Source organism: Protopterus annectens, chromosome 7.part0 (assembly GCF_019279795.1).
Source record: "Protopterus annectens isolate FY-2018-M chromosome 7.part0, PAN1.0, whole genome shotgun sequence".
NCBI classification, from domain to species: domain Eukaryota; kingdom Metazoa; phylum Chordata; order Ceratodontiformes; family Protopteridae; genus Protopterus; species Protopterus annectens.
Window position 1 is genome coordinate 1,776,192,724 of NC_056739.1, and position 16,471 is coordinate 1,776,209,194.

Consider the following 16,471-nt stretch of genomic DNA (forward strand, 5'->3'; position numbering starts at 1 on the left):
TTTAGTGAAGTATTTATGCGGCCTTTCCAGTTGTTGCAGATGTCTTGAGAGGTACATACCAAATGGGGCATTGTATTCTATAATGGGTCTAATGAGGGATGACTACAGTGGGACAATGACCTCCTTTTTTCTGCATGAAATGTCCTTAGTGATGAGGTGTGCCACATAGAAGGATTTCCTGACTGTTGTGGCGATGTGGTTATCAAAGGTGAAACCACTGTCCACCTGTTTCCCTAAGTCTCTCATCACACTTTCGGTGTTTAGCATATTGCCACCTATGTGGTAATTCACGGGTACATGTTTTTCCCAAAGGGGATAACTATACATTTCTTGGCATTGAACTTGAGGCCATGGCTCTGGCACCAAGCATCTGTTTCTGTAAGGCCCTTTTGTAGAGTATCCACATCATTTAGGGATTCAATAATGGCTCCCAGTTTGCAGTCATCTGCGAACTTTGTTAGCCAGAGTCCCTTAGTGTTGGCCTGTACGTCAGAGAAGTAGATGCCAAAGAAGAGCGGTCCCAGGACTGAACCCTGAGTTACTCCATTTGTCACATATCTGGAGCTGGATTTGGAGTCGGCTACTTTTACAGTGTGGGTTCTGGCAGTAAGCCAGTTGGCAACCCATCGAGTGACGTAGGGATTAAAGAAGATATTCTGAGTTGCTTCAGGTGGCTACTCCTAAACCATAGGCAGTTCCCCCTGTGTTGGCTGTCTTGTTAGATTCTTTCATTGCTGCTTCTAAGTATCCTGATTCTCAGTTTTCAGCTCCTAAGAAACCTGATAGTTTCTATAAGCTTTCTGAGGACTGTCAGTTTTTATTTAAATGTCTTTTCGCTGATCTTGCTGTGGTGTCAGTCTCTTCTGACAAACTGTCTACAGTTTTGCTCTCTTCCAAACTTTTGCCTTCTGATAAAGATATTAGGGCAATGGAGAGGATTGGTAAGAAAGTTTATACTGCTTCTACTTTGGCCTTTATGGCTATTAATTACCAGACCCACATGACCAGGTATGCTCTGGTCTTGATTGATTAGACTTTTCAGGTTATCTTTGACCTTCCTGATTCTGAAGGCAAATCCTCTGCCTTATCTTTTTTAGGTTCTGCTTTTCAAGTGACTCACCACTTTATTAAATGTAGCTATGATGCTGCTGATGGCTCTTCTGGGGCCATGGCTACTGGGTCCATCATGAGGCATTCTTCTTGACTTTGTATCTAGTCTCTACCTGAGGATATTCTTCTTGACTTTGTCTCTAGTCTCTACCTGAGGATATTCTTCTTGACTTTGTCTCTAGTTTCTACGTGAGGATATTAACGCCAAGTTGTTGGATGCCCCTTTGGGTAATACACTTCTTTTTGGGACTGCTTCTGCTAAGATTTAAGTCTTATCAAGAGAAAGTCAAAGCCTTGCAAGACCTTAAACATGTTTTTGTCACTCCTATCCCTAAGTTCAAGAGGAATTATCCTTCCAGGTCTGCTTTTGTTCACAGGCAACCCCGCCAGACCTCAAAGGGCAGGAAAGGTGGGAGGCAGGCCCCCCTCTGCTAAGGCTTCTTATAGGATCATAGGCGTTTACTAGTTTATTGCCCCGGAGGTTATTTCAAGCCTAGCCATTTTGTCCCAATGTAATACCATAGATACACTAGTCAATACCCAGAATTGCATTTAGTAATGATCGTTCATGTCCAGGAGGGTTGTAGGCACTATTCCCGGTAAGAATTTATGGTGCCAAATCCACTGTTGCCTCTTCTGGTGCCTTCTTTAAGGGGTTGGACAACAATTCCATCCTTGAAGTTGCTACCTGGTCTTCAGTGCATACCTTTACTAAGCATTGTAAGTTGGATATGGTTTCTAGGGTCAGAGTAGGTTTTGCTGAAAACAGTTTATGTGGGTTTGTTCAAGGCACTTAGCCTTCTACCTCCCATTCTGTTTCTTGAGCTTCTTCATTCTCTCTTCTATGTAGAATACTTCAACAGTGAGATAGAAAGACATACTACAGTTGTATAAAGACTTACCATAACAGTAGACACCCTTCTCTTCACTGTTGCAGTATTCGCTCCCTCCCTTTAACCTCTCTTGTTTGTTTTGCGTTTTTCCTTATGGATGTGTATGGACTCCTTTGCCAATACAGACTATTCTCTTCTGGGGAAATTCAGTTCTGGGTAGTTCTGTCCATATGCTCCTTTTATGCCCTATGTTGTGTGGGGAGCATAAATGTGATGCACGGCACATGCAAAATGTTTTTTAGGCTTTTGCATACTGGCTGACTGTTGGACTACCCTGGGCAGGACATTCCTTCTATGTAGAATACTGCAACAGTGAAGAGAAGGATATCTACAGTTATGGTAAGGTTTTACACAACTGTACTATTTCCATTTCAGAGACAAATAACATCACTACATAATAATTACTACAGTAGACTACCTCTTATCTGGTCTAGCTTTAACCTGCCATATTTTAGTCAATATTTTTAAATGTATGTTAGTGAAACAGATCTGGATCAATTGTCACACATAATCCGATGACTGGGAACAGTATCACAGCTAGAACCAGTATGGCATGACACTGCCTTGACTGCAAGGTCTGTTGTGCTTGTTGTTCTACGTAGGGGTTCATACGATCTGCATTGTTGCTTCTGTGTCCGATTTTGCTGACATTTGTCCCTTGACAATAGTAGCTGGTTGTAATGACTCTAGTCATATTGGAGGGCAAGTGACCTCTGCCCAGAGGTGGGAGCCATTTTTGAGGAACTGGGAGCTCCCAAAGCAGCTCACTGATGGGTGCTAGTAAAAAGATGCAGCAGTCATGTATTGCTAAGAAGGAGAATGGAAATGATGATGCCATTGAAGTCTTTGATAACTGAGTCTTAAATCATTACTTTGGCGAAGAAGATGTAAGAAGCAGGTAAGAGAGAAAAATCCCAGACTGTACACATTTTAATGAAACACATTTCTCAAGAGTGTACAAGTTGGTAAAGTTACTCCACCATTTATCATGCCTTTGAAATAGGAATAATGCCACTGGAGAGAGCTGTTTTCTGTACATAACAGTAGTAGGCCAAGCAATTTTGTTTGTTGAGAAACTTCACATGTTGGTGATACAACAATAAAGACTGTTCCACCTTTTGCTGGTGGAATGAGGGAAAATGAGCTGATTTCTGAAATAATATTCACGGTACTTTGCTTAACTTCAATTCAAAAGGCATGTTCTTGCTGTTGTGGGATTCTCTAGTTTTCAGAGTGGGAAACAATTGAGGCAGTGGATGGAACTAGGAAAGTAGGACAGGCTATTAGCTTATAAACTGAGAATGTCACTGAGCTCTCTATGTAGAGGGATGAAACTGCTTGGAAAAATATATGTTTTTATAAAATAATTTAAAACTTCATAAACATGCTGTTATTTCTATGATACTGTATTTTACCTGCTGCTTGTTTCCTTCTCTATGCTTTAACTTATTTTGCTGGTTTGTCTGTCAGTATAGTTGCATTCTTGTTTACTTCTACTAGGCCTTCCATTGCCTGTTGCTTTTTTTCCTTTCTCTGAATCCTGTATTCACACCCTGTGATTAAACATTGCGCTCATGCTGTTTTATAGTATTGTTATTACTGCTGTGTTTTCTGTTACATTTAAGTCATACAAGTACATATCTTTGCATTTAATGGCAATACTTTGTGGAGTCATCTTCAGCATATGCTCTGATAAGGCTGTTTACCAGGTACACACCAGGATAGTCTTCCTATGAGAGCAACAGCCTCACACTGGTTTCTGTACTAGTATGATGGCATATCAGACTATGTCCTAAAGAAGGTGTCGCACTCACTTTTCCTTGCTCAGTACATGTTGCATTTCCTTCTGTCTGGAGTTGGATTTTTTTAATCAAGTAAGGATTTTGGTTATTTGCATTTAATATATCACAGATGCAATACTGCAGACGTTTATTAAAAAGTGGTGTGATTTTGCTTCAAAACAAGAATTGAAAAAAAAAAAAACAGAAACAAAATGACTGATTTTTCAACTAAATAAATAAATGTTTAATTTACATGCAACATATATACATATTTTTAAATCTGATTTACAAGCTAAAAATGCTATTCTGTATGCTTTTTTTTCTGATTAACCAGCCATTAATTTATCCAGCCAAAGGTTCGGTCCCAGCAAGACTGGATAAGAGGGAGTCTACTGTTGCTTTTTGTGTTGCATATAAGCTTGCTGTTAGGTCAAATGTATGTCATTTAGAGACTTCATTAATCACAAATTTGGCAGGGGAAAATAGATTTTGAGGAATATTCCCAACTATAAAGTAATAATCTTCTGGAAGTAACTATGTCCCTTGATATATGACCCAGTGATACAAGATAACGTACACATCATTTTGCTGTTGAGTAGGGAAACAAGAATGCCTTTTCTCCTTGGGAAAAACTAATAGTTGTGTCTCTGAAACAAGCACTTGTTCAACCGCTTCGGGTGGACATAAAAATGTAGTCTTGCACTGCAACGTGTTTCGCATGGAGGGAGATGCTTAAAACAACAATCACACAACGGAACGCCTTGACTAGACCATCGCCAGTACATATTTGATACACTACCGTACCGGTCCAAGTTCGCAGAAACCAGTGACGTGACGTTCACGTTAGAACGTCTTACTGTTGTGGTCAGGTGATGCAAGGCGGCCTTTTCGTATCATAGCAACTGCCTGCAATGCTCTACTCTACACAAAACTAAATTCATTTGCAGTACAATTATGAATGTTACTAGCCTGTTTGCTTGTAACTGTTGGAAGAAAAGCTGTTGGATTGTGATATATAGTCACATACTACCTTGGCTGAAATAGCGAGTAACACATATATCCGATTATAAACTGGTATGAACGTATCTTGGTACGCTAACTGAAGTTTGCTGCGCAGTATTCACACTTTTAAATGTTGGAGGTGAAGATTGCTTTCATTTTTCTGTTTATATAACATGGTAATTTATTGGATGAATCATAAGGTTTCACATTAGCACCGAAAGTGTCTTGGTTTTATGTAACATGACGTAAACTTATTTGCTTTATTTTCTTTTGTAATGACTTACAATCTCTCCGCCCCTGATAATTATGAAGGTTATATTTACATTACATTGTATTAGTTCTGCAGCTTTGTATTAGACAAATACCTCGTATCCAGTTCTGCGCAGAATTGGACGTGTCCTTAATGACTGACAGGAGGGACGGGCGTGGAAACGGCTGGTGACTGTCATGTAAGCTGATTTCCGTATGACATCATGCATACATTGATTGCACCTCATGGATATTGCTAAAGTTGAACTGCCCACAAGAAAGAAATCGAACAGATGTATTTACAGACTGTTTTACATACTGCATGATTTCTTTAAATTACAGTTTATTAAGACGTGATTTTCAATGTTGACTCAGCAGGAAAATCACATGGCTCAATAAACTATAAAGTAAAGACATCCTGTAGTATGTAGTACAATGTGTAATTGGAAAGTATACTGTTTGCATGAAAATAACTCTGTACATTCGTTGGAGCTCTTGTATATTGTGACAGTTGAACGGCACTCAAGAAGGGAAACGAACAAGTGCAGTAAGTTGCAGACTGTTACATACTGCAGGATTTCTTTAAAACCTGCTGTAATATGGAAGACAAAAACTTATAACATGCAATTTTACAGGAATTAAAGACAGATTTTGTAGCTGCCAATCACTCAAATGGTGTTACCGAGTCTTGCCTCCTTATAGACTCTCACATGTCAGGATGGCCGAGTGGCCTAAGGCACCAGACTCAAGGATTGATCTCCTTCCAAAGTTCATGGGAATTCTGGTCTCAGTATGGAGGTGTGGGTTCAAATCCCACTTCTGACAGGTGTTTTTGCAGTTCCATTCGCTTGATGGTTAGAGTCGCGGCTTGGTATGTAGTAGGTGCACGGTTTACCAAGACAGGATATTTAAGAAACTTCACCCCGGGGATCACTCCAGTGACTCATGGCTTGGTATGTAGTAGGTGCACGGTTTACCAAGACAGGATATTTAAGAAACTTCACCCTGGGGATCACGCCAGTGACTCTACTCCATAGAGGCACTGGGAACTAACGTCTGGCGGCACAATGTCAGGATAATTCTATGGGCTAGGCTTGTAAAGGCTCCAGGGCCATTAGCCTAGTACACACCTATGAACATGAAGTCATTCAGTTGGTCAGTGCCTTCCTTTGAGACAGAATGTTCAAGATCAACACAAGTGTGAGTTGGATGCTATTACAAAGGTATTCAAAAGTGGTTGCCACTTGGACCTCTACTTTCTAACTATTTATAGATGACCTTCTCTGGGATCTTCCATTTAAACTGCCTACTATTTACAGATGTAGAGTTATTACCAAATCACACAAAATTCCAAAAATCTAAATCGGCTACAAGATGACTTTAGTGCCTTATGGAACTGGCTTGAATAACAAACTGGCAAAGTTGCCAGCATTGTTGGCTCACATAAATAGGATCTCTGGTTATGTTCATGGTTGCGGTACTTTCTATGCAGAATCTGCATGTGTCTCTGCATTGCCATGAGTTTTACTCTGATTTCTTCCTACACCACGAAGACACACAGTAGGTGGACTGGTGACTCTAAATTGTGTATGTGTGTGTGTGAGTGTGTGTTTATAACATGGAGGGAAGGTATGGCACTCTACTTTAGGTTTATGTTCATAGATTAGTACTAGGCCAACTGCCCTTGTGGGCCATTTTAAGCCTAGCTAATTACCTCATGTAAGAATCAAAAGGTGCACCTTCTACCTTAAAACATACTGTAATTCACTACGGAAACCTAGGTAAATCAGATACTTGTTCAGCTTAAAATATCCTATAAAAACACATTGATACACTATGGAAACCCAATAAATATATGCTTTATGTCAAATTGTTTTCCCAACAAAATACCTCCTTACTTCGCAACTAGTGAGAAAAAAATTTTCAGGTTTCTACAGCTGCTCTATAGCAATGCACACACTGCTACTTTACATAAAGCCAAATGACTCCCTGTGTCAAATATGACAACACCACTACAACTGAACAGAAACCTACTTCTAGGAAGATATCCCTCCACAGACAAGCTGACCTACTGTCAAAAAACTGCTTTCTGAAACTTAGCACCAAACACAATTGGGAAAACTGACAAGCTAATATAATTTTGGAAACTCCTTAAAGCTCACAATATTGATAAAAGTAAGTGCAACTGATGAGTGGCTCCTGGATACACTACCAGCTCATGGTCATACTAGACACTACAAATGCTGGCTTGGTATTAACAGTTATACTGAACTGTCCCTGGGCAGAAACATGACCTTTAGTTCCCAGTGATGGCCGTTAAGGCCATTTTCAATGTGCGCTCGTTGCACTGAACAACAGAGAGATCAATATTCATGGCAGCACACACATGAATATTTAGTAGTTTAGACATGCTGTCAAGAAATCTGGGGGAGGGCATGGTTTGGGCGAGACTTGCTACTGCGCATCCTGTGAGGTACTGCTCTAATACAAAGTCAGATTTGCAACTAATTAAGCTTGCTTTTGTCTTTTTAGGCATTTTCAGTTGTGGAGCTGCATCATCACAATTCCTATGTGATCACAATTCCTATGTGTAGCCAGTAATGTCTGATAATAGCTCAACAGATTAGCAGTACTATGAGACCCACTGCAAAGTCAGGGCTCCTAGTACTTAGGCCAGTTATTTTGATTTAATGGAACAACTACCATAGGATTATAGAATCATAGGCGATTAGTAGGTTATCGACCTGGAGGTCAATTCAAGCTGCTCATGTCCAGGAGGACTGTGGGTGCTATTCCCTGTAAGAATTTATGGTGCCTCATCTACTCGTCCAGGTTGCTCTTGAACAGTGCCATAGAGGTGCTCAGTTTCACATGAATAGGTAGCCTATTCCAAAGACGTGGCAGCCGCTGTGAGATAAATCTGTCCCTCCAGCATATCCTATTCAAGTTGCAGGCCATATTTAGTTCCCTGGAACAGGTAGCCCTAGTCCCGTTTGATTTACAGATATGCAGCAAGTTAATTTGGTTTGGGTATGAAATTGTTCTGTAATCCAGGCATAAGTCTCCCCTAAGAAGTCTATATGATACAGAGTATAGCAACAGGGACTTTAGTAGGTCTGTGTACGTCACGTGCTGGAGTCCCTTGATCTTCTTTGTTAGAAACCTCTGAGGTCTCTAATTGTTGCAGGGCTTTGTATGATAAATGCCGAACTTGGAGCTATACTCAGTTATGGGCTGGATTAATACCAAGTACAGAGGGGTTATAACCTCTTTTGCTCTCGAGACAATGCCTTTACTAATCAAGTGTGCTATGTAGAAAGCCTTCCTTACTACAATAGGCACATGATGATCAAAGTTAAGGTCGCAGTCAAGTTGTGATCCCAGGTCCTTTACCACTTTGTGGGTACTTAGGGTATTGTTGTAGATTTGGTAGTGTGAAGGGACATTGTTTGTGCCAAAGGAAATTATGATGCATTTTTTTGCATTCAGTTTGAGACTGTGACTAAGACACCAGGCTTTGGTATGCGTTAGACTCTCCTGGAGTATACTGACATCATTTGGGGATTCAGTAGTTGCACCCAGTTTGCAGTCATTTGCAAACTTGGTCAGCCACAACCCCTGAACTTCTGAGAAGTATATACCAAACAGTAGGGGGCCCAGCACCGACTCCTATGGCACCCCGCTGGTAACAAGTGTGCTAGTTGATGTGGAGTCACCCACTTTGATAGTGTGTGTCTTGTTTGTGAACTAGTTGGCAACCTATCTTACAATGAAGGGGTTTACATTCAGTTTGCTAAGTTTATTGGTAATGCCTGAATGTGGGATTGTGTCAAAAGCCTTTGCCAAGTCGAGGTATGCTGTGTGCACAGATTTGCCCTTGTCAATGGCCCTGGTCACATTTTCAAAAAAATCCAACAGATTTTACAGGAAGAATCTGCCCTTGATGAAGCCGAATTGGGTTGGATGCAGGGTTTGGAGGCTGTCTATGTCTTCATTTATGAGGTCCATAATGATACGTTTCAAGGCCTTACAGATTAGGCTGGTCAGGTGTATGGGTCTGTAATTCCCTGGGTCTGTTGCTAGGCCAACTTTGTGGAGGGGAATAACTGTTGCTGCTCTCCATTCCGCAGGAACAAAGCCTGTGGTTAGACTATGATTGAAAAGGGTACTTAATGGTGATGCTAGTTCATGCTTTAGTCTGTTTAGAAGACAGCCTGGGATGCCTTCTGGTCCCATAGAGGCTGTCAACAATGTCAGCAAATATATAAAATAATTCAGTCAGGTGGACAGTAGTCTTTCCTTTGATAATCACATCGCCACAGTAGTCAGGAAGTCCTTCCACGTGGCACACCTCATCACAAAGGGGTTAACCTTCAGAAAAAAAGAGGTCATCATTCCTCTCTACTCATCCCTCATCAGACCCATTATAGAGTACAACGCTCTGTTTGGCATATACCTCATAAGTCATCTACAACAACTAGAAAGGCCACAGAAATACGTCACTAAGAGGATTACTGGCCTCAAACAGATGCCATACGCAGACCGTCTCAAAAAACTCTAGCTCTACTCCGTCACTTATTGCCTACTCAGAGGCGACTTCTGCCTAACATACAAAGCCATGTCAAACCCAGATCTGTTGCACATACTACACTTAAAAAAAACCCCAATCCCTCCGAGCCACATGCTCCAGAGGCCTAAACCTTGCCACCACAATAAACAGAACATGCTGGAGGGATAGATTCCTGTCCCAGAGACTTCCCATGCTCTGGAACAGACTACCCATTTATGTCAAGCAAAGCTCCTCATTAGCTCTCTTTAAGAAAATCTCGACAATTGGATGGGAAATAGGAAATTCATCTCAGGGATCACTTCTGTGGCTCTGCTAGACAGGAGCACAGGAAAATAACTTTATTGGGTGGCGAAAGCCAAGAAACTTTTTTGGCTAGGCTTATATAGGCCGCAGGGCTGATAGCCTAATACCTACTTATGAACCTATGTATTTTTTGCCTTGGACAAGATTTTGATAACCTGTTCTTCAGATATGCAGGGCAGGGGGAAGTTTAGGAGAAGGTTTGTGATAGGTTTGGAGGAGTTAAGGGAGTGAAATTTTCACCAAACCTATTTGCTAGTGGGTTTGCTATATCTAAGGGGTCAGTGTGTGTGATACCATTGGTCAGTAGTTCTGCACATGCTTGAGTCCTACCTTTTAGGCTATGTACATAGCTGTAAAAGGCCTTATGGTTATCTTTGGCTGTACTTGCTAAGTTTTTCTCAAAGAAGCCTTAGAGGATTTGACAAATTGTCTTATTTGTCTGTTGAGGCTGAGGAGGGTGCTTTTCCATTGTCGTGGTCTTGCCTTTGTTTTCTTGGACAGCAGCTTTTTGAGTTTATTGTAAAGTTTGTTGTTGATGCTGGATGTTTACTAAGGCGGCTTGTTTTTACTTGGGGCTCTGGTTTTGATTCTGTCTGGTACAGCAGAGTCTGTACACTTGTACAAGTGAGTGTAGAAGGCTTTAGTGTAAGCTTCGTTGTAGTTACCACTTCCAGATGGGGGTGGGGCTCGGAATGCATTTATACCTTCACCTAGAAGGGTACAGTTTGCCTTGGTGCTGTTTTTTAGTCTGATATCACCCATTGTGAGTTCTGGTGTTAGTGTCATCTCGAAGATGACTGATTTGTGGTCATATTTAACTAATGAGGGTCCGTCAGTTGCAGTAGTGCATCTGTTTGACATATTAGTGAGGACAATATCTAGTATGTTTGTTCCTCTTGCCAGTGTATAATAAATTTGTCCCAGGGCATTTGAATTAACAAAGTCAAGGAACTTTTGTGGTAGCGAGTTAGAGCTAATTTAGGTTTTCCAGTTGATGGTGAGATAATTGAAATTCCCCATAACCAGATTGTTCGGTAATATTTGGATTGTCTCCAGTTTGGTCAGGTAGGCTTCATGTGTGCCACGACCCATGGAGAAGATCTATAAATGGCTATGATTTGGAATGAGGGTCTTACCCACCATAACCTGAACTTGGAGTAACTCCATTGAGTCGTCCAGTCTAACTAGACAGGAGGTGAATGTATCGCTCATATAGATAGAAACACCACCTCCTTTGTTTCTCACATGTTCATTTTGTGGTCTGAAGGTGTGGAAAGCATTGTAGCCTTGCAAGGCCAGGCTACTCTTTGAGGCATTGAACCAGGTTTCTTTGACTCCACAGACATCTACATCTTCCAGTTATAGAAGTGCTTCCAGGGTGTGCAGTTTTGCTTTAAACTCTTAGCGTTTAGCAGCATGACCATTATTTTGTTATGATTGGCAAATTTCACATCAGTAAGTTTGTTTGCAAGACATTACCTAAAAAAGGCACTATGGGGGAGACAAGAGCCTTTGCAGCAGCTGAAAGCCTAGAGTTGCCAGGTGCAAACCATCTCTGCCAAAGCAGCAAGATTTGTCAACCATGGCTTTCCAGGCTGACAGGAACTGGATCCCCTTTAAATGATACCAAAAACTAAGCCAGTTATTGAAATCAATATTTTTGTTTATACTGCAGCATCATTCTAGGTGAGGGTAGTATGCTGCTCAAGGCTAGGGACATAGCTGTATGGGACACATACTCAGAGAGCACAGTCATGTCTGTCTTCATATAGTCCAGTGAGGTACATCTCTGGTCATTCACTCCAACATGATCTATGACAGAATCATAATGGTACTTGTTGCAGAGAGACCTGAGTACATCCATGATCTGATGAATCCTAGCACTGGGCAGACATCTGACTGTGACTTTCTCCTTGCCAAAACTGTTGAGTGGGACATCCGTGTGTCTTACTATTGAGTCTCCACTTACTACAAAATTTGTTTTTTGTGTGTTACGCCTTATGGGCTTGGTAGGTGAGGCATTAGTGTTGCTATGTGTCATGGGTGCTGTGGGAACTGTGTTAGTTGTAGCAGTCTTGTGTTTTTAAGGTCTCTGGTGTCTCAGTAGGTGTTTTAAGAGAACCTTTGCATATGTTGATGTTTGTGTTAGATGTGTACTATGTGTAGTGGTGGGTGGGTTGACAACGACTTCCGTGTTACTGTTTGGAGTGTGAGAGAGCATGGATTCAAGATTCTTGGTGTAGATGCATATCTCACACTCTGCACTAGAGTGAGTTATTAGTAGAGGGTTGTTGGTGTACATGAGGCAATTGCTACACTGCCTCAAGAGACCCAAGTCAACAAGGTTGGCAGGAGAAACAAGGGCGGTCCAACTGTCCATAATCCTAGGTTGAAGGCTGTTATCACTAAGTGGGGGGGGGGTAGGATCATTCAAGGAGGAGCTTAGTGGATGGATATTTCTGCCTGGGTTTTTTGTTGGTAGTTTAATAGGTTTCATCTTATTACCAGTATTCCTTTTACTGGGAAATTATTAAGGATGAGGCCTATACTAATGTGCTACAGTTGTATCTTAGAGAAAAACTGTTGAATTAATCTGTCCAGCTATGGCGCACAATTGCTTGGCAGTGCACTGTGTTGTGCAAACAAGCAGAAACCTGCTTAAATACCAGAAGCTACAAACTTGAAAAAAAAACTTTAAAAAGGTTCAAAAGGACCAGTGAGGATGCTTACTCCAAGCCCTAGACCAACCACCCTTCAACAGACAGGTCCAATCAGCACAATCCTCATGCTAGAATGCAGAAAGGGCCCTTCCAATCCAAGATGGCCTGGAAAAAGTGCTCAGAACAAACAGCCACTACAAACAGACCCAAATGCAGCAAACCTGTATCTGGACTATGCTTCAGCTACTAGCTACCCTAGTTTTGGCAGGAACTACTAGCAAATGTTTAACACAGCAGAAAAATAGCAGTGAGACACTAAAAATGTTTAAAACAGCAGAAAATCATTAAGGAGACTCTAAAGAATGTTTTAAATGGCTAACAAATCAGTTATTTTAACACTGCTTGGCAGAAAAACCAGCACAAGCAGAACAGATTGCTTTTCAACAGTGAAAAGTGCCAGCAAATGCTTAACAAACGGTGAAAGTAGCAAAAACAGCTTTGTAAACTGAAAACAGCAATAAAATGTGATTTAACAGGCACATTAAGACAGACAGTTGCAATACAACAGTGTAGTTTAGTACATAGTATATACAGTGGATATAACATTTTACACACCCCTGTTAAAATGCCAGGTTTTTGTGATATAAAAAACGAAACCACATTAAATCATTTCAAAACTTTTCCCACATTTAATGTGACCTATAACCTGTACAATTCAATTGAAAAATAAACAAATCTGTTAGGGGAAAAAAATAAAAAAGTACAATAAGCTGGTTGCATATGTGTGCACACCCTAATACTTTGTTGAAGCACCTTTTGATTTAATTACAGCATTGAGTCTTCTCGGGTACACACCTGCCATCAAATAAAGAGACTCTGAGTAACCCCAAATAAAAGTTCAGCTGTCCTAGTAGTATTTTCCTGACATTTACTCAGTTGCCTGCTACAGCAAAAGACATGCATTGCAGAGAGCTTACAAAGCATCAAAGGGATTTCATTGTTGAAAGCTATCAGTCAGGAGAATGGTACGAAAAAAATCCACAGCATTGGATATACCATGGAACACAGTGAAGACAGTCATCAAAAAGTGGAGAAAATATGGGACAACAGTGACGTTGTCCCTCCAGTTTTGATGAAAAGACAAGATGAAAACTGGTCAGGGAGGCTGCCAAGCGACCTACAGCAACACTGAAGGAGCTGCAGGACTTTCTGGCAAGTACTGGTTGTGTACTACACGTGACAACAATTTCCTGTATTCTCCATATGTCTGGGCTATGGGGTAGGGTTGCAAGATGGAAGCCTTTTCTTACACAGAAAAACATCCAGGCCTGGCTATATTTTGCAAAACAATACATCAAGTCTCCCAAAAGCATGTGGGAAAATGTGTTATGGTCTGATGAGACCAAGGTTGAACTTTTTGGCCACAATTCCAAAAAGGTACTTTTGGTGCAAAAACAACACTTCGCATCACCAAAAGAACACCATCCCCACGGTGAAGCATAGTGTTGGCAGTATCATGCTTTGAGGTTGCTTTTCTTCAGCTTGAACTGGGGCTTTAGTCAAGGTGAAGAGAATTATGAACAGTTCCAAATACCAGTCAATTTTGACCCAAAACCTTCAGGCGTCTGCTAGAAAGATGAAGAGGAATTTCACCTTTCAACACGACAATGACCCCAGGCATACATCCAAATCTACAAAAGAATGGCTTCACCAGAAGAAAATTACAGTTTTGGAATGGCCCAACCAGAGCCCAGACCTAAATCTAATAGAAAATCTGTGGGGTGACCTGAAGAGGGCTGTGCACAAGATATGCCCTCGCAATATGACAGATTTGGAGTGCTTTTGCAAGGAAGAGTGGGCAAATATTGCCAAGTCAAGATATGCCATGCTGATAGACTCCTACCCAAGAAAACTAAATGCTGTAATTAAATCAAAAAGTGCTTCAACAAAGTATTAGTTTAAAGGTGTGCACACTTATGCAAGCAGCTTATTGTATGTCTTCTACAGATTTGTTTTTCAATTGAATTGTACAGGTTATAGGTCACATTAAAGGTGGGAAAAGTTTTGAAATGATTTATTGTGGTCTCATTTTTTTATATCACAAAAACCTGGCATTTTAACAGGGGTGTGTAAACTTTTTATATGGACTGTAAATACAGTATTAAAGTAGACGGCAGGCAATAAAAAAGTGCAGTAAATAGTTGTTTTGCTTATTTATTGTTTGTTTGTTTTTGGTATAGTGCTAGTGCATCCTTCTTTGTTTGGGGGTTAAAACATTCTCCTTTATTTTTACTCCAAACACAAAGAAAAATGCTGAAATTATGAAGAACATTTAAAATATATGAATATTAAAATATTTATGGCATACAAAAATACAACTTAAATGATTACACTCGTTGAGAGAAAGAAATGCTTCTCATAATGAGGTACACTTGACGGGTATGCACAGTGCATGTGTGTAGAAGTGTAGCTGTTTTCCATCTTTATTCAGGCATTTTGTGGCTTTTATTGGTGAAGAATATGGAATTGCTCCGAACTATCATTTTTAAGACTCCTCACTATTCCCCCACCCCCAAACAGTACTTTGTTATTCTCATAAAGTTAGCAGTCTCACACCATCTTTATTATTAGTATATGTTGCTGTACACTTAAAGTGACAAAAGTGAACCATTTTAAACAGAAGAAATATGCATAGAGCTGTGTGGTATATTTTTTCTGCTTTTTGGATAAAATTATTGTAATGCCTCATTTCTGAATCTGTTTGTCAGCTGGACTGTGTCTGAAAATGGTTAGTTGTGGTTAGGAAGCGATTCTGCTTAACAAAGAAAAATAAATAGAAGTGATTGGTTTACTGTAATACGCAAACCCCCTTGCATGCTGAAGCAAGAAGCCAAGAATGATGTGAAGAAATGTGTTCTTCCATTATGAAAAACAACTTAAAAACAGAAATATATCTGTACATTTCTCATAGCTGTGGTGGTGGTGCTGCGGTAGCATTGTTGCCTCACAGTAAGACGTTGTCCTGTTCGATTCTCAGCTAGAGCATCTTCTTTGTGGAGACATGCATGAATGGGCGTACCTACGTTGAAGGTTGTGCGTCATGGCCGGCAACTTGGCACGTAAAAATCTACTGCCATTCATTAGCGGACCAGAGTTCCACTGTGGCGACTCCTAACCGGGAAAAGCCGAAAGACACAACAATATCTGTACATTTCTCCTTGAGGAGTACATTGTTGCTAGATATCAGTTTGCTGCAGTAAAGGCCAGATTCTTGAATTATGTTGCTGTAAAATATGCACCCCCCCCCCCCGAACCTTCATGAAATGTAACTTACTTTAGTGCTGGTCATTTACAAACTGGCATGTGAGCAACGTGTTTTTGATTGGATCACTGTCACAGAATGCAACTGCTTTTGTAAAATGTAAAGAAAAACAGAGTTTAAGGAAAAAATAAAGAGTCTGTATGGTGATTACTTGTGGCATGTGACAGTGTGTAATATAGGTAACTTTTCTCTTTCTGTGTGTGTGTGTGTGTGTGTGTGTGTGTGTGTGTGTGTGTGTGTATTTTTTGTGTGTACATATAACAGTTGGCAGCGTTTTTGTAGTGGATCGTGGATTGATGTAAGTATTAATTTTGTAGTGTACATAGTAATATTTACTGAGTGATACTATTTTGCAGTCTGTTTTATTGTTTTTTTTTATTCAGCATGCATTCTGCGGTATGATCATCCCAAGGGTGTAGCTAGGAATACTCTTTGTACTCTAAAGAGTACAATTTTTTTTTCTGAACATGTTAGAAACATTGAGGTTTTATTAATATAACCAGCTAGATTAATGCCTCTAAAATTGTGTATATCTTGCTTACAGGGAGGACTGCAAATCTAAAAACACTACCTCTAATAGT

The 16,471-nt window shown here is 40.4% G+C and overlaps 1 protein-coding gene and 1 non-coding gene across 4 annotated transcripts in view; both read left to right on the forward strand.

Annotated features, from left to right (window-relative positions):
* The first annotated feature begins 4,661 nt into the window (after positions 1-4,661).
* The window catches only part of WDR93 (WD repeat domain 93), a 1,423,954-nt gene continuing 1,412,144 nt past the window's right edge, over positions 4,662-16,471 (forward strand). For all 3 annotated transcript variants that reach the window (XM_044078311.1, XM_044078310.1, XM_044078312.1), the window contains exon 1: positions 4,662-4,925. Coding sequence is in view for 1 of the 3 variants with exons in the window: in XM_044078312.1 (XP_043934247.1) it covers positions 4,917-4,925 (9 nt within the window). In the remaining 2 variants the exon portion in view is untranslated. The remainder of the gene's footprint in view (positions 4,926-16,471) is intronic.
* Positions 5,748-5,860, forward strand: TRNAL-CAA. Its single transcript has 2 exons — positions 5,748-5,785; positions 5,815-5,860. It is a non-coding gene; the product is annotated as a tRNA-Leu (tRNA).